The sequence below is a fragment of the Eubalaena glacialis genome, chromosome 4 (genome assembly GCF_028564815.1).
Source record: "Eubalaena glacialis isolate mEubGla1 chromosome 4, mEubGla1.1.hap2.+ XY, whole genome shotgun sequence".
Taxonomy (NCBI): domain Eukaryota; kingdom Metazoa; phylum Chordata; class Mammalia; order Artiodactyla; family Balaenidae; genus Eubalaena; species Eubalaena glacialis.
The window spans coordinates 112,445,920-112,463,987 of NC_083719.1; the positions used below are offsets into that span (position 1 = coordinate 112,445,920).

The window sequence follows — 18,068 nt, forward strand, 5'->3', positions numbered from 1 at the left end:
AGACCTTCTCCTGGAGGAAGGAGGCTCCTACTAAGCTGGGGTCACCCGCAAACAGAGGAGGACCTCCAAAGCCTTTGGATTAGGCAGATTCGTATTCCCATTCAACTTCCCAGAGGACGCTCATTCCAAAGTCAGACCCTGCAACCTCAGGGGCAGGGGATGGGGGAAGCTGTGGGCCCCTCCTCCTGTACCCTCTGCCCCTCAACTGGGCCAAGTCAGGCTGGAACAACCCTCCCACACACACACTCTAGAGGGGATGAGTGAGACTGAGCAGCAAGCTCACAGCCAGGAAAGGAGCCCGGGGAGACCTAATGGGCAGGGTCTTCCCACATCTCCATCACCAAGCTGAGCACCAGTGCCCAACCCCCTCCCCCCCACGCCACGCCCCTCCAGCACCGGGAAGGGAGGAAAAGTGGGCACTCTAGCCCTGAGGTGGGGGGCCGAGGCGCCCCGCTGGGCGGGTGCAGATAGGATCTGAACGCAGAGAAGGGCGGCCGTGGCTCTTTGATCCGCAGCCAGCCCGGCTGGGCCTGGACCCGCAGGGGCGGCGCGGCCCTCTTCCGGCCAGGCTTTGCGCCGCTACAGGACTCCTGTGGGACTCTGAACCGGACACGCGTCCAAGGCGCTCTCGCCTCCTAAATACCCTCTGCACCAGTTGCTTTCGGGAGACGTGGGAACGTCTACACTGAATCCAGCACCGAAACCTGCTGGGTTTACTGCACCGCGATCCAAAAGGGCCGGTGTCTTTCCTAGATGCAGTGGCTGAGCTGAGGTCAAGTGTGCTGAGGAGGCCCGCGTGGACATGACCCAAGGTGCCTGGTAGATGCGATGGAAGGTGGCTCACGTTCCCGCCCTCCTCCGGCTACAGACCCTGCAGCCTAGATCTTGCGGGGGCCCGCCTGCGCCAGGCTCAGAGTCAATGAGCTCTGCGGGAATGCGACTTCCCGGTTAAGTTGCTGGGACCACTGACCCCTCGTCAGAATCCCGCGGCCCACGTAGCTGCCCAAAGTCTCCCCTCCCCCAGCCGCAGGTTCCAGGCATGGAACTCAGTTGAGCGAGGTGTTGGGGGTGGGGTGGGGGGATGGCGCTGGAGGATTGGAATGGGGTCTGGCGGGATATTTCCCCCTTGCCCACTTGGCTGTGTTCGCGCCTCGGAGCCGCCACATGGCTGAGAGGCCCATCACAGATGTGTAATGTATGAGTCCCTCATACAACAGGCACTCAATAGAAGTGTGAGGGGTATATGCTTGCGTTCGCACTGTGTGCGGGCGACCTGGAAGGAGGTCCCAGATTGGCAGAAGGCTGGAAGATGCGCCAGAGAATGGAGTTTTGAGGAGTCCTAACTCTGCCGGCCCGGTGTTCGAGCACAGCCTCGAGCAGCCCCCGAGCTCTAGGAAGCCCCCAGTTCCAAGCCCAGGACATACTGGGCCCGGGGCACAGACTGCTCACACCTTGGCTCCCGTTCCAAGGCACCCACAAACTCCGCGCCCTCCGCAGCTGGGGGAGAAACCTGGGCGCAGGAAGGGACTCCCTTGTTGTAGGTGAGGAATCAAGGTCAAGAATCTCCTTTAGAGTCCCCGCATTTCAGAAGTGTGATGCTTTTCAGGCTCCTCCGACGCCTCACTCAGGTTATGCCTGGGAGAGCGAGCCCTTTAAGTCTCTACCCACTGGGTACGTCCCGGCCTCTCCCGGGAGAGGAGGGGCGGGGCGCTATGGCTCCGCCCATCGACCGGGCCCGCCCCCGGCGTCCCCGCCCCGCCCCCGGCACTCAGCCGGCGGCGCCTTTGATGTTCGGACCCGCCAGCTCCCCGAGCTTCTCAGCCCTGCGTCCGCGCCCTGCGTCCGCGCCCCGCGCCCGCAGCCCGCCCAGGCGGAGTCAGCCCGCGCTCCGCCCGCCGCGCTCCGGGCTCGGAGGTCCGGACTCCGGGCTCGCTGCCTCCCGGGCCGGCTCCGCGCCCCGCACCCCCGCGCCCCGCGCCCCCGAGGGCGGAGCGCACCATGCCTCAGCTGGACTCGGGCGGGGGCGGCGCGGGCGGCGGCGACGACCTCGGCGCGCCCGACGAGCTGCTGGCCTTCCAGGACGAGGGCGAGGAGCAGGACGACAAGAGCCGCGACAGCGCCGCGGGCCCCGAGCGCGACCTGGCCGAGCTCAAGTCGTCGCTCGTCAATGAGTCCGAGGGCGCGGCCGGCGACGCGGGGGTCCCGGGGGCGGGCGCCGGTGCCCGCGGCGAGGCCGAGGTCGGGGCCGAGGTGAGCGCCGGCCCGCGCCCCGCTGCTCCCCCGCAGCCGCCGCGCTCCGCCGGCCCGGGCGCTCGGCTCGCGCTGCCCCGCCCCTCCCTCCCGCGGCCCTCGGGGGTCCGCATCCCTCAGACCCCTCCTGCCCCGGGCCCCGAGCCCCCAGCTTTCCCAGCCCTCTCAAGGCCCCTCTGGATCTCCCCGCAGGCTCTCGGGCGGGAACACACTTCGCAGAGACTTTTCCCCGACAAACTTCCAGAGTCTCTGGAAGACGGTGAGTTTCTGCCCGGCCCGGCTCCCCTCCTCCCGCTAAGGCCCGGCCTCGGTGGGAGAGCGGGGCCTTTGAGGACGGGAGGGAGCCGAGGGGGTGCCTCCCCCCAACTGCAGCTCGAGGAGGCGGTAAAACCGAGGGGGTGGGGGAGTGGGGGCGGGTTTCCCGGGCGCCGCCGGGCTCGAGTCACTTCCGGTGCCCTGACCTTTATAGGAGTAAACAGACCCCCGCCATCGCCGCCTCCCCTCCTGCCCAGGTGACTGACTAATCCCCCGACTTGAGGAGAAAGCGTTGGCCAAGGTTCCTTGGCCGGAGGGCGGAGTGGGGGCCGAGAAAGGGAGGCCCGAACTCGGGGTCCTTCGTCGAAACTTGGCACTGCGGGCACCCCCGGCCCTTCAAGTCACGAACTTGAAGGGGACCCCTTGGCAATTCCGATTTTCTCTCGAGCGAACAGACAGCCTTCAGCCCGAGCCGCCCGGGCTGGCGCTTCTGACCAGCTGTGGTTTTTCCAGGCCTGAAGGCCCCAGAGTGCGCCAGCGGCATGTACAAAGACACCGTCTACTCCGCCTTCAATCTGCTCATGCACTACCCACCCCCGTCGGGAGCAGGGCAGCACCCCCAGCCGCAGCCCTCGCTGGTAAGTGGCCCCAGCAGCCCAGCCCGCCTTGTGCCTGCTACCTTCTTGATCAGGTATGTGAGGCATGGGCAAGAAGTGACTTTTACCTAAAACAAAATGGATATAGAACTCTGTTCTTGTCTCTTTCCCCATCCACACCCAGCGGGATCTGAACCAGAAGGAGAACTTTCCTGAAGGAAGGAGGGCTGCCCTAGGCACCCCACCTGCCTCCAGCGGTTGGCTTTTGTCTTCCCAGCTTGCTCACTAGCAGGCGTGGGCCCTGTCCTGGTGCTAGGTGATGCTGGGATGGAGTCGGCTTGGAGAACGGTTAAGCTGAGACCACCCATCCCTCCTGAGGGTGGAGTATGTAGTGTGCTCAGAGTTGTGAGCTTTGCTGTTAGCCTTCTCCCACTAAGCCCCAATCCTCAGTGTTTGGAGGAGCGGGCAGAAAAGCTGGTCTTCAGGTCTCCTGGTTGTACAGGAGAAACATGCTCTACTCGCTCTGTCCTTATTGGCATGAATGTGGCCTTACCAGAGAAACAACCCGAACACGATGTGTGGAAAGTGGGTTTTTATGAAGCTGGCTTGGTCTCAAATGCACCAGGAAGGGTTTGCAAAGGTGTTTCAAATCAGTAGTGTCAGTAAGCGGCCTGTTTAATGAATTTTCAAATTAAATTTAAGCACCCAGTGCTTTGAGGAGATTCCATGATCATTACAAACCATGCTTTTTGCCCATTGGTGCAGATGACCTAAAGTGTGAAGAGCCTTTTCTGAGTGCTGTGGAGCAGCAGTAAAGCTGCACTTACGAAAAACTCAGATTAGTGTTTCAGAGTGTGCTCAGCTGGCCAAAGTCAGGGGTGAGATTAGAGCTTCTAGAGTACATGTAAGGGATTGGGATCTGTGGTGGGCGGCTGTTGGGTGCAAATGTAGACCCAGTGCAGGTCAGGCCAGCAGTAGGAGGCTCACATGGCTAGTGGTGGGGGTCACCCAGAGGGCGGAGAGTGACTGCCAGGCTGTGTCAGATCAGGAGTGAGGAGGGTTGGTTCTGAAAGCTGTTTCATGCTGAAGCTGGTGGGACATGAGAAAGTAGATTGAGCCTTCTCTCCAGAAACCCAGGATGGAAAACCTGGTGGTAGGCAGCTGACTAGAAATAAGCTCCTTGCCCTTTGGACCCCCATTCCTTCATCTGTGAAGGAACATGTTGGTTGAGTGGTCTGTCTGGCTTTCTGCTCTGGGGTGGCTCCGTCTGTGAGGTATTCGCTTCCTTCCAAGTCTGTGGGGCAAGGGGCTCACCTTCTGACCTTGCCACCTGACGCAGCAGCTCTCCCCAGAGACCTCTACCCTCCATGAGCTGATACTGAAGGATGCTTTGGGGGCCCCCTACAAGGTGTAAACCCTTAGATTTGGGGCCAAGTGGTGGGACATAACCCACCACTGCCAAACCACAGGCACGTGAGCTGCCAACAGGGGGCTGGGGTCCCTGATAATCATGACTAAACAAAAGGTCTAGGACCCAAAGCAGGCCTTGCAGGCAGATTCCCTCCAGCATCTTATGATTCCACAGAGGTGCAGGGAAAAGGCGGTGTTTCTGAGTTTCTTTCACAGCCTGGGAAAGTGGTAGGAGAGTGCCCAGAGTGGGAGTGCCTTGTTCTTCATAAGGGTGTGGTGATGGGACCATTTGGTGTCCTTTAGCTTACACTGGTCGAAGTGTAGGCAGATGGATGGCTGCCTCTAGCAGTCAGGATTGGGGGGGAGTAGGAACTAGGGCAGGCACACCATCACTCCCCTGGCCTGGATCATTCATTTTTTTCAACTTTGGGCTCTTTCTCAAGCTACAGCAGATGCATTTCTATGTGTCATACCCTCTCTTATAGGGGCAGATCCCTTTGTCCTCCTCCCCACACAGCTGTAGCCTCCCGCAGCCTGGCTTCTGGGAACACAGAAGGAGGGCAGGCTCTGGAGCTGACTTTCTGTGCCCTGGCATCGGCTGCTCCATGGGGCTGGGGACAGGGACAGAGGCAAGGGCCTAAGTTGGGGAGATGCTGGGTGAGGAAGATGTACGTGAATATAGGGGAGCCTCCTTTAAGCAAATCTGATACTTACAACCAAATAGCAAATAAGAGTAGTAGTTCTTTGTGTTACTCAGAGTTGTGTGGACATTTAAAATATGGTGAGGTTTTAAAAAGCAAAATTAATTGACCCCATGTTTTGGGAGCACATTTATCATGTGATTCAAGGTTCATGTGTCTGGAATGAGGAAAGAAACTCTTATGATGGGTTAGGAGTCCCTTGTAGGGGACCTGAGGAAAATTGCCTTTGGAAGTTCTTGTCCAAAGCTCTGCTTTCCTGAGCCCCTCTTCAGGGGACAGATGACACACTGCCCAGCCCCTCCCCATGAGCCTTAGAACTTGGCCCCTCTTGCTCTTTGCCCTCTCTGAGAGAATCCAAGTGGTCAACAGTTGTGCGGGGGAGCTCAGGGCCGAACGCTTGACCTCCCCTGACAGTGGGGAAAACCCATGCCAGGGACCTCATCTGCCCTTGTGTGGGTGGAATACCCACGCGGCTGCTACGTTGGACACCTCAAAGCAGGCAGACTTGAACGTTGTCAGGAGCAATGGGCCAAATGACCACCTCACAGACAACTGCCAGGGGGGCAGAGGGAGATTTTTTTCCCAAAAGGTTCCTTCTTTTTGGTACTTGGTTTCTTGCAAACGCTGTTTTTGGAAGTGGAAATTAGGTCAAAGTTAATTTCATAGCTGATGTCTTTCAGGCATCTAATGTAGGCTTGCAGACAGTTACTGGCCTAGACCAGTAGCCACTATTGTTTTGTTTGCTCCGCTCTGGGATTGAGGTGGGGAGGGGCAATGACTGGTCCTGCGCCAGACTTTGAGGGATTTCTGGGATGAGTAAGGCATCACTCCTTAGGGAAACTCAGACTCTTAGTGCAGAACTGACAGTCTGGTGCAAATCCTCATCTCAAAAAGGGTATGAGGCCATGTCACTCTTCTGACCCCTTCTATGGGCTCTGCTTGGTATCTGTGGCCTGGAAGGCTGCTGAGCCTTTTGCCATTTAGATGAAATGCCCAGAATAGGCAAATCCATAGAGACAGAAAGTAGAGGAGTGGTTACCGAGGGCTGAGGGAAGAGGAGAATGGGGAGTGACTGCTAATGGGTATGGGGTTTCTTTTTTTGGGTGATGAATATGTTCTGGAATTAGATAGTGGTGATGGTTGCACAATCTTGTGAATATATTAAAAGCCGCTGAATTGTATACTTTAAAATGGTCAATTTTAAGGTATGTGAATTACATCTCAATTTAAAAAAAAAATAGCTGAGCTGAGCCTTTTGGCTCTTGCAGGGACTTGGGGCTGTTCCCTTGTGCCATCCTGGTGTCTGGGCATGCCCGGAGACATCTGACATGGAGGAGCCCACTTGAAGCAGTGGACTCCTGGCCATCGGGCTCATATTCTCTGACTCCAAGGTCTGAGGTCCAAGTGAGGGGAGCGAGCCCTGGGGGAGCAGGAGGTGAGAGTATGAGCAAGACTTGAGCAGAGGAAGGAAGTGCTGCTGACGCATGGCTAGCCTGTCCGGGGGGGCTCTGCAGAGATGCACCCACCCAACCCTCCACACCCCTCAGAGGGTGAGCAGTGGGGCCTCACGGAGGAGGGGTAGTGATGGTTGGTCACCGGCCCTGGTTGGGATGAAGCCTGTTAGGAGAGAGTTTGGCACCAGGCTGGGCACCAGACAGAGCAGAACCAGCCTCTGCCCCTGGAGTGCCCAGCTGAGTGGAGGAGACAGATGAATAGACCTGAATCCCTGGCCAGAGGAGTACTGTCACAAAAGGTCCTGCTGGCGTGTCCTGGGCAGACCTGGCCCCTGCCTAGGCTATGGGGAAGGTCTGCTGAGCAGCTTCCTGAAGGAGTAGAGTTGTCTGCCAGATGAAGACAAATAGGGGGCTGGCAGGCATCTGGGCTCTCTTCAGCCATCCCAAATCTTCCACGTCTCTACTTCATTCGCTACCCCCAAGCCCCAACCATCACCATCCCTCCTCCAGGAAGGCAGCCTCCTCTAGGGTCCCTGCAGCGGACCTGGGTCCCTCCCCACAACCCCACCCTAACCCTCAATCCAGGATCCACAGAGCAGCCAAACATAAGTCAGATCCCATCTCTCGCCTGATGAAACCCTGTAGAGGCTCCCATTGCTCTTGAAGTAAAATCTAAGCCACTCGCCACGGCCTGAATGCCTGGGTGGCCAGCCCCTGCTGACCGCCCCTCCTCATCTGCACCGTACTCTTCCTTTCTCCCTAAAAAGCAGCCACCTCAGTGGCCTGATAGGTTTTACAGCCACCAAGTTCTTTCCATCTCAAGACCTTTGCGCTCGTTCCCGCAGTTCGGCATTCTCTTCTCTAGCTCTTCACCTAGCTGCTGCTTCTCATTCCTCACTCAGGGCTTATTCAGGTGTCACCTCCTCAGAGAGACTTGCTCTGACCATCCAAGTGGGGCCCTCTGTCATCCCCCACCAGGCCTCGGCTGCCTTGCCCACCCCGGCAGCTCTTCAGGCCAAGGTGGTTGGCACTGGTTTATGATGCACTTTCCATGCTTAGTCCAGAGACAGCCCATGTGTTAGAAGTATGTCTGAGCCTTAGTTTCCTCATCTGCACAATGGGAGTGGCAAGCCCTCCTCCCAGAGTTGGAGTGAGGACTGGAGGCAGCAGTACCAGGGATGTGCCCAGGAAGGTGCCAGTGTGGCCTGGGCTTGGGGGTCGGGGTTTGGCCACAATTGATCCCTCTCCCTTGCTGTCCTGGCTCCTCTGGGACCAGTGGTGGCTCAGTGGTAGGCTCCATGTGCACTCCTGTCTGGAGAATTATATCTCCACTTTGGGCCACGGGGTTTGGGGGTCTGAACCCTGGGGACCAGCCCTCAGGTGGGACTCAGGTGCACAGGCCCCCTCCTCAATGCCTGCCTCACCCAGGCATTCTTGGGAGGAAAAGTGTTGTTCCTGGGGCCAGACTGGGAGCCATAGTCACTCATTCCATCCTGAGAATCCTCTCCCACCGCCCAGAGATTTTTCAGAAAGAGGCTCCCCTTCCCCAACCATATAGAAGCCCTTTACACAAGATGTTAGGGGCTTAAGCTATTTTGTAAGAAAAAAAAGGGAAAAGACCTTCATGGCCATTAGCTTCTGAACCACTCCCAGAGCTTTTCTCACATGGTGCCCCGTGTGCAACACCCCTGTGTCTTGCTCCGACGCTTCCCTGGTGTGCAGGCCCCCAGGCAGTGCCCATGCACGGCTTCTTTGCTTGTTTTCCCTCATGTTTATTATTCATCTCTCCCTCATGGGGCTTCTAGTTTGCTCGCAGCTTGCCGCCTTTACCAGTGGGAACGATGCTCTATACAAATCACTCCTTAGTTTCCATTTTGATTATTTTCCTGGAGCATAATGTTCAAAGAGAATTATGGGTTCAAGAGGTAGGAAGAATCATGGCCCCAGTTCACTGAGGGATCCTTGCGGTGCCCAAGCATAGCTGACGTGGAGTTTCCCCTTTTTTGTTGTTCGTTTTATAGGTTCGTGGTGGGCAGTGAGACTTAAAAGTAATTTTGACTTGCATTCCTTCCTGACTTGGAAGGCTGTGTGGTATTTGGAAAATCTGCAGCAACCCCCTCACCGCCAGCTGCTCCCAAGGTGAAACTTTGTTTTGGGGGCTTCCCTGATGCATTTCAGGGCCAGGAAAGCACCCTGAAGGAGGCCTATCCTGCAGACCCCTGCCCCACCCTGTCACCAGGGGCTGCAGTTTTAGGGCTGCCATCCACTCCTCCAGTTTAGCGGGGTGGAGGGGCTGACAGAGAGCCCTGAGTTGGTCACCAGGACCCAGGTATTCTTCCCCCGGCCCCAGCAGGGTTTCACGAGCCAGCTTCCATAGCCCGCAAACAGGGATATCCATACCAGTTCTGCCTGCTTCCCCAGGTGCTCCAAGACTTAGGCGTGAGTGGAGTTGAAGAGGGGGGGCCTTGGTGGTCCCCTCTCATGGCCAGTTGGCAGCCCATGCCCTCCTGGGTCTCCTAAGATCACACCCAACCCCCGTTCCTGCATGAAGGGAGGTTTAGCTGAGCTGTAAGAATGGGCTGCAGGGGCACTGGTTTCAAGTCGCATAACTGCTGAGGTCAGGCTGGATCAGGGTGGGCACAGAGCCACATGGAGGGGACAAGGGGAGCCGCAGCCTCCCTCTGAGCCTCCTCGGGCAGCTGCGGTCCCGAAGCCATACAGTCACACTCCCTCATACCTTGTGACTGGCTGCTTCCTGCCACTGTGTACAAACAAGACTCTGTTGGAGGAAACAGGTGTTTTATCAGGTCACAGGGCTCCCCCTCCCCCAACGGTACAGTGCACAGATCCTTGGGTAACAACCCTCCTCTGCAGGTGGGGACAGTAAAGCCAGGTCAGGGAAGGGACTTATCCAAGGCCCCTTAGAGGAGTAAAGGGGGAAGGCCTGAGTCGGGAAGCTCCGCCCTCAAATACCATATCTTCCACTCCTTGGCTGAGTGGCCTTGGGTAAGTGAACTCCTGTGGGCCTTAGCTTTCTCATCTAAAAATGAGGATAGCGAAGGTTCCTACCTCCTTGGGTTACTGTGGAATGGAACGAGATAGTGTATATGGAGTTCCTGGCACATAGTAGGTGCTTCATGAGTGGAAGCCACTGTGGGAGGGATTGTTAACACTGTGTGGGAATGGCCCTTGTAAAGGACGCTGGGCCAGTAGGTGCAGTGCTCCTGAAGGTGCGGCTGGACTAAAGCCCCTGATGCTCTCCGTCCTCAGCTCAGCAGCCAGTTCCCCTGGGGCAGGGCAAAGAGGACAGCTGTCCGGCCCAGCCAGCCCTCGGGCCCTCAGCTGGTCGACGACATAGTGCCAGCTGTATCTAGAATCCTGGTCCAGACTCTTAACCGGTATTTACTGAGCCCCACTTGGCCTTGGCTCAGCACAGAGGGGACGGCTGCCTCTGCCCCACCCCCCAGAGCTCAGTTCTGGCAAGGCAAAGAGACTCTCCTGGGGGCTCAGAGTCGGCCATGTTGGATAAAGGGCACTGAGGAGGGAGGGAGGCCAGTGGGGGCAGCCAGGAAGGCTTCCTGACAGGGGAGAGTTCTGGCTGGCCCAGAACCTGCAAAGGTGAGAGTGGGAGAATGCTCTAGGTCGGGGGCACAGCTCAAGCAGAGGAGGAGAGGCAGAAATTAGTATGTTCTTGGTCATTGGAAGGGCCACCCGAAGCCCAGGGTCTGTGAGGCTGGAGAAGGGCCAGCACTGAAGGCCCAGCACGTGACCTTAATACCCGGGCGGTGCTGGTTCCAGAGCCCAGGAGTGGCTGGTGGGTACCTGCAGTGTGTTAGCAGCATGAAGGGCAGTGTGGTGCCCACGGGAGATGGTTTGAGTTGAACATAGAGGGTGAGGCGGGCAGAGCCGGCAGCTGGGGCAGGTGGATGCTGGGATGCAAGGGATGGGGTGGGCTTTGGGCAGGGCAGACCCGAGCGAACTGGCACATGCAAGGCAGGAGTGCCTCAGAGGTGGAAGTTTTGTGTTATTTCTTTTGACTCTCAGTCTCACTCCAGGGTCATGAGTCCAGGGTCTTGTCCACTGTTTCCTGAGGGGAGCTGAACCCCAGAGGTCAGGTTGTACAGCCCATTGGTGCTTTAGCCAGGGTGTGGAGAGTACGTCTCATCAGCACTGTCTCTAGCAGGACTCCAAGGCCCCAGGAGTCAATGGAGGGTCTCTGAGAACCCAGGACATTGTTAGCTTCTTCCTTCAGGCAGTTTGCTGTCTCAGCTCGCAGACCTTTGATGCTTGGGGTTTGGACGTGGGTGCCGCCTCCCTCCCTTAAAGAGGTGTGGCCCACATCAGCCTTGGCATGCGTAGTCTCTGAGCTGCAGCCCGGGAGGGTTTGTCCTGGTCAGAGGGTTTGGCCCCTTCTGGTCCTGCAGAACATGGGGCTCAGTCCCCTGGTGGGTAGAGGGACTGTCCCCTGCTGGATAGGGTCCCTGGCCCAAGGTAGTAGTTTGGTGAGTTTGGCCATCTCTTGTGGGGAGGCAGCCATGTAGCCTGTCCCACCCATGGAGCCTGCCTGCCTGGGCTGTGCCAGCAGATACGGCTTTAGAGCCCAGAGGGAGATGGTGACACACAGCCTTCATGTCACAGCCAACTCCACAGCCAAAGCTCCTTGGAGATCAGAGGAAGCAGATGCTTTGCCAACCCCTTTACCCCTGCCATTAAAACAACCATCTTTTTCGCTCTCCACGGACGGAGAGGTGTCTGGGCTCCACACTCCCTGCTTTCAGCTGATGGCGAGTGTGTGGCTGGGGCTGCAGGCGTGGATGGGCAGGATGTGGCCCCAGGGAACAGTGGGTCCTGGGGGTGCATGGTTACAGCTGCCCCAGCCCCCCGTGTCTGGGCAGCCTAGCCAGGGCTGGCCGATCACCCCTCCCAGGAAGCCCAATTTGCCCATGAGGGGAGGGGGCTATGATGGGTAAGGAAGTCAGGGACTGAGGCCACCTTCTCCCCTGGGTGTGTGACCTCAGGCAAATCTGTTAACCTCTCTGGGTCTCAGTTTCCTTCTGTAAACGGGGGTGGGGAGCCCTGGCCATGAGGATTTCTGAGGTTCAGATAAGCGTCAGCTGGAGAGGCCTGCTGCTCGGGTGGGCCTCAGGTGGGGCTTTGTTGGGCATTGCAAGAACTGCTCCAGGCCTAGTCTCCCCGTCAGGCAAGAAGGAATTGTAGGGAGGGAGAGACAGGTGACAGGAGTCCAGTTGAGGGTATTCTGACTAACTCTGACCTGGCTCTGGTGGCAGGAGGCCCAGCCTCCCGGTCTGCTGGGCCGCCATCTGAAACGCATTACCAATGCTTTGTAAACCACATCATTCGGCCACATGAAAGCCTGGGATCTAAAAATAGCCATTCCCAGAGGACACCCCGCATTGGCGGGGCTCAGCTGACCTCTGCACGCACACCCACCACTAGGCCACCTCCCTTGCCAGGGGGCCCCGACTGGCAGGGCCACACCCACCCACCCACCCTCCCAGTGTGGGTAGCCACTGCCGGAGGCCACTTTATCTGGGCACAGATCTCATCCAGTTGGTCAAAGCTGTAGGCCTCAAGGCCTTACCTAGGGCAGAATGTCCAGAGGAGGCAGCTGAGGGCATGTCGGTGGCCCCAGGACCCCTTCCCCAGACCATATATGCCTGGCATGTCTGTGGGAAGCCAGTGGAACCATCTTACAGATGAGGACACTGGGGCCTGTAGAGGGGAAGCACAGGAAGGGGAACTCGGCCACTGTCAGATGGTAGACAGGAGGGCCGCTGGCGGATGTGCTGGTATGAGAAGGGCAGGGTCCTGCCCTGGACCCCATGGTGTCAGTGGAGTCTGCCCCAGCACGAAGGCAAGGCAGCTGTGGGTCTCCAGGCTGCTATGGTTGACTCTTTGTCCTACTTTCTGCAGGCTCCTTTTCCCTATAGTCTCTATGACCAACTGCAAAACCACTCTTTTCCCTAAAAATAAACATGCTTATGGGATTGGGGGAAGCTTTGTAGCTATCAAAGGAAATAATAGGGTGTTTAAGAAAATTACATTGCGTTTTAAATAACCAGCATGAAAGTCATTAAGTTTGAAGTTTCATTCAAATCAGATGGCTCTGTGGCTGGCCCGGTGGCCAGGCAGGCAGGGGGTGGGTGGGCGCTTAGGGACGCTGAGAAGCAGCCTGTGGAGAGAACTCTGCAGCAGCGGCAGTGAGGTCTCTGCGGCTATAGCCAGGGTCCAGGCGGGGCGGCCCCGAGTGTGCGCCGGGCTGCAGCAGCTGCCCCAGAGCTTGCCGACAGGCTTTGAAGCAGGCTGCAGCCTGGGAGCCCCCCAGCTGTGGTGGGCAACCCCATGGGTGGGGCTGGGGGGTGAACATAGACCAAAGGGTGTGGGGCCAGATGAAGCTGGGATTGCAGAGGCCACAAGGGTTGATGGCCGTGTTGAGGTGGGGTTTAAGGGATGGTGGTTGGAATCAAAAGGGCTAGAGAGGATCTACAGGGCCAAGGCCACATCTGTCTTCTTCACTGCTGGAACCTTAGTGGCCAGCATAGCGCACGACCCATAGTAGGTGCTCGTAAACAGTTGCAAGAATAACAACAGCCACAGTAATAGTGCACGTGTCAAGAACTTCCCAAGTGCCAGACCTGTGCTGGGGACTTTTAATCCTGATATCAAGATCCTTACAAGAAACCAAGAAAGTAGATACTATTATTGCTCTCATTTTACAGGTGGGGAAACTGAGGCTCAGAGAGGTTAAGAACTTGCTAGTACCTGGCAGAGTCAGGACTTGGACTCAGGTCTGTTTTACCCCAAAGCCCAGGCTCTGCTCTGTCCCTTTGGTCTTGATTGTGTGGAGCTCGTTGGGAGCATTGCAGGCTGCAAAGCTGAACCCACTCCTGTTGAGTTTATGAGCTGAATTCCTCTGGCCTCAAGGAAAGACTTGGCCCTTACTGCCCCTCCTGGGCGTGACCTCAGAGCTCCGGACCTGGGTCAGGGCTGGACTACATGCTATCAGGGGCCAAAAGGGTTGTTTCTTGGTTAGAAGCAGGGCCTCAGGGCTTCCAGAATAAATATTACCTGGAAAAGTGTTTATAAATGACATTTAAAATGACATCAGGTTTGGGAATTCCCTGGTGGTCCAGTGGTTAGGACTCCGCGCTTTCACTGCCGAGGGCATGGGTTGAATCCCTGGTCAAGGAACTAAGATCCCGCAAGCCTCACAGCGCAGCCAAAAATTAAATTAAATTTTAAAAAAAAATATTACATCAGGTTTGATGCATGATGCAAGGACAGTTAAGAACTATGTGTAGGTTGATTCCTTCTTTCTAACTTTGGCCCTGGTCCTGGCTTAGCTTGGAGCTCACTGTTGGACTTCTCTGGCCCAGGTGCCCTCCTCTGTGTGGTCCAGGGATGGGCTAGAGGGTGTCCTAGGCTCTGAGACAATGGGAATGGGTGGACTGAGGAATCTGAGGGCATCCCTGCGCGTGGGTGTCCCCTCCCCAAACCCCTTTGGGAACCAGATCCACCTCCCAACCCTGCTGCGGCATTTTGAGAGTTTCTTCTTCTTCCACTGCCCTCCTCTGCTCCTCCCATGCCACCCCCCACCCCTCCCCCTGCCCCTGCCCTGGCTCTGGTCATTGGGCTAGTCAGGACCTCTGGAGTCTGGCCCAACAGCAATCTGGCAGTAGACCAAAGGAAATCGAGGGCCAGTAGCCCTGGCCTGGCACAAAGGCTGGCTTTCCTGAAAAGCCTTGGTCTAGGAACATGCTCGCCTTTGTCTTTTGTTTTCTTCTTCATTAATTTTAAAAAATATTAGCAGACACAAATATTACTTCATTTAATCCCTATGAGATATGGATATTGTACAGATGGGGAACCCGAAGCACAGAGAGACGCACTTTGCAAGTGCTGGAGGAGAGATGTGAATTCAGGCATCTACCTCTGTGTTCCCTGCCCTTACCACCTGCTACCTTGCCTCTTAGACAACATATCTATCCACTCATTTTTGAAAAATTGGGTTTTATAGCTACAGCTGGTCCCCTTGGCTCCCCCATCCCATCCATCCCCACTCCTCACCTCCCCCGGGAATTTAGTGTTTCACCCTCTCCCTGTGTTTTTATAGTGTTAGACCCAGGTGTGTATCTGTAAAAGCTGTTTGCTGTGGTTTTTGGAACCCCCTAACTCCACCTCATTAGAGGGCTCCACCCCAAGAGGGCCCCTGTGGCAGTTGAAGCAGCCCTGCCCTCCTCCGTCTGCTTACACGTGGCGTGAGGGGCTTGGGTGGGAGCATCCTGGGGCCTGAAGCCTCCAGCGACTCCTTTCCACTCTTTGCCTTGTTCACTTGGGATAAACCACCGGACTAAGTCCAGGCAGAGCCCCAAGGGCCTTCCTTAACTGGCAGTAGCTGCAAGGGTTAGACCCAAGTGAGCTTCCTGACTGTGGCCCCAGGGCAGAACTGTCCTCCCGGGGCTGGTACGGGCAGCTGAACAGACCAGGTAACTCAGAGACCCCCATCTTGTCTTTGCTCCTCAGAAGCTGGCTGGAATTAATCGGGGCAGGAATGCAGTGCCAAGGCTGGGGATGAGATCTCCACGTCTCCTCTGCCTCCCACCTTTGAGCCGTCACTGCCCATCAGCCTCCGCGTCTCTGGGCCCTGCGCGGGGCTGTCCTGGCTCTCGCTCCTAGGCAGCACACTAACTCTTCTGCGGGTGGCCATCCCACCCCGCATGAACGTGGACTGGGAAAAGAGGCCAGACCTGGTGGGAAGAATGACTTCTCACGGTTCCTTTAGTCATTTACGACTGAGGACCCACATCACCTCCTATGAGGGCAGGGTGTTGCTGGCAAAATCCAGCAGGTCCCGGGTGGGTGGAGGTCTTCGTGAGGAGACCCAGTGTCGGGGGGGGGGGGGGGGAAACCTGGCAACCACTCGGCTCCCGCGCCTCACACGTGTGGTCTCCATTGCTGGCGCGCTACCAGCTGGCCTGTGAGGCCTCTCACTGAGTGGTAAAGATCTCTGGCCAGGAACCGCAAAGGGCTGGATTCAAATCCCGATCTGTCATTACTTGCTCTGAGACCTTGGGCAAGTCGTTTAACCTCTCCCGGCTACCCTTTCCTCATCCGCACAATCTGTACACACATGTCACAAAGTGGTTGGGAAGACTGGTGGGATTCGGGGGGCGGGGGGCGGACCCTGCAGGGTGCTAGGCACACAGGAGGCTGTCACTAGTGGGGGCTGCCGTCTCTAAATCTGCACCTCCGCTGCTTTCTTCATGCCTTTTCTACAAAGCCTTTTGGTTTTGCTCCCAGGGGAACAAAATCTCTGAACTCCTCAAATGCCTTCTTCCCAGAGCCTGGCTTTCCCTGCTGCCAAAGACAGCCTGAGCCGAGGTTGTGCCCTGGCCTCTGCCTCAGGCACATGGGCTCCCGAGGGCTGGGCTGGGAGGAGCTGGGAGGAGCTGGGAGGGCGACTGCCTGGACAGGGGACGCCCAGCCCCCGGGCTGCTGCAGAGTCCCCAGACAGTGTGTCGGTAGCATCAACTAGCAGCTCCGCTGCAGCAGCTCCCGGAAGCTTATATTTTCCTCTAAAAACATCCTGTCCTGAGGGGCGTTTACCTCAGAGAGGAAGAAGGAAAACAAAAGTAAACGAATGCATAGAAACCGCTGGAGGCTGTGGGCCAGGCCACTCAGCTCAGTGAGGTTCCGCTAGCTCCGGGGGTGCCTCGGGGCCAGGCTGGGTCTAGAGCAGGCCTGTGGTTTGCCAAGGCTGTAGGCAGGGACTCCAGTCCTCGCCTCTGCTGTGGCAGGACCCCCATCTGATGTCGAGGCCGGGCAGCTGCTGGACTGGCCACGTGGACCTGGGAGGGCTCTGTGCATCCCTGGCCACAGTCCTGTGCTGGCAGGCGGGACTAAAGCCTCCTGGTCCACAAGGGTGTGGCCCAGCCATACCCCAGCCCTCCAGCTCAGCTGGCCACACGGCCGCGGCTCCATGCTCTGCGGTGGGCGTCTAGCACAAGGCGTCCAGCACGCTGTGGTCGGGGTGCTTGAGGGCCGTCCTCTGGAGAGCACCATGTCCTGGGCAGCAGGGCCCAGAGCGGGGACTGGCGATAAAAGGGCATGAGCCCAGCCGGGGGATATCTGCAGACGTGGGGTCTGCGAGAGCCCGCACATCAAGGCCTGGCTGCTATGCAGGCGAGTCCCCTTTGGAGGACCTGCTTCCTTCTGGGAAGGTCATTCTCATGGTCCCAGGCCGTGGGGCAGCTTCCCACTCAGAAACTGGCCAGACTCCTTGGTGCTTAAGCACCGTGGGTGCTGGACAGTGGATCCCCAGCTCCAGACCTAGAGGTCTGGGGGAGCTGTGTGTGGTGGGCGCTAGTGGGCCCTGGAGCTGGGAGAGGAGTCCAGAGGAACTGATCAAGGCCAGAGCAGAGGCTCAGCGGCAGACCCTGGATGGAGCATGGCCTGGTTTCTGGCAATGCAGGGAAGAGAAGTTGAGAACTGGAGAGGACCTTTTGAGCAGGGCCACTGTGTGGGGTTATGCAGGGGATCTGGGCCAAGGAGCTGAAATCTAGCCTGCACTATGCTCCCCAAGCCACATGCCCTGGTGTGGGCCCGGCTGTCTCTCCAGAGGAAGGGGTACTTCTTCTAATTAGCACAAAGGCACCATATGAACTAGTGGTGGCCCTGGCTTTGACTGTCTGGTGAATTCTGACTCCCAAGGTGTTGCAGGAAGGAGGAGATGGGGTAGAAGGAGGCACAGGGTCTCAGTTGCCAGGCAGGATGTCCCTGACTCCCAGCAGTGGCCCCAGTTCCTCCCAGCCTCCTGTGTGCTGCTGTGACCATGCCCAGCCCCAGCCAGGGTGCTTTGTCCAGTGCTGCCACACGCTCCCTAAACACTGGCTCACACTGGGCCCTACCTACACGTACTGCTAGAGACCCAACTTTGAGAGCCCAACAAGTGGGGGGAGAGCTCTCCAGGCAGAGGCAACAGCATGGCCCTTGAGGCCAAAGTGGCTGGAGCACAGAGGGAGAGGAGGTGAGAGATGAGAATGTGGCTGTCTGGTGTTGCTTGAAGACCCTGAGAGACCTTAAAGGGGTCCCCAGCACTGACTTGCAATTTCCTCAGCGTCACTGAGCCTCACTTCCCTCATGAGTAAAACGGGAAGGATAATGCCTGCCTCAAATCAGTTGTCACATGTGGCATTTACAATACTCAGTTTCACATCTGTGCACTTGGCAGAGAGAACAATAACTCTATCAATAGCCCACCTTTCTGTCTAGCTCGAGGTGTGGATCTGCCCTCCTTCTGTGGACTCGTCCCAAGGGCCATTCCGCAGCTCCAGAGCGGGCATCAGGAATACCCCCCCTCCCCCTTCTAGGAGCCAAGAGAC

General features: G+C 57.4%; 1 protein-coding gene across 4 annotated transcripts in view; it reads left to right on the plus strand.

Annotated features, from left to right (window-relative positions):
- The first annotated feature begins 1,805 nt into the window (after positions 1 to 1,805).
- TCF7 (transcription factor 7) overlaps positions 1,806 to 18,068 on the plus strand; it is a 31,244-nt gene continuing 14,981 nt past the window's right edge. For all 4 annotated transcript variants that reach the window (XM_061188174.1, XM_061188172.1, XM_061188175.1 and 1 more), the window contains exons 1-3: positions 1,806 to 2,250; positions 2,443 to 2,509; positions 3,019 to 3,143. In XM_061188174.1, coding sequence (XP_061044157.1) covers positions 1,999 to 2,250; positions 2,443 to 2,509; positions 3,019 to 3,143 — 444 coding nt within the window. In that variant the 5' untranslated portion in view covers positions 1,806 to 1,998. The remainder of the gene's footprint in view (positions 2,251 to 2,442; positions 2,510 to 3,018; positions 3,144 to 18,068) is intronic.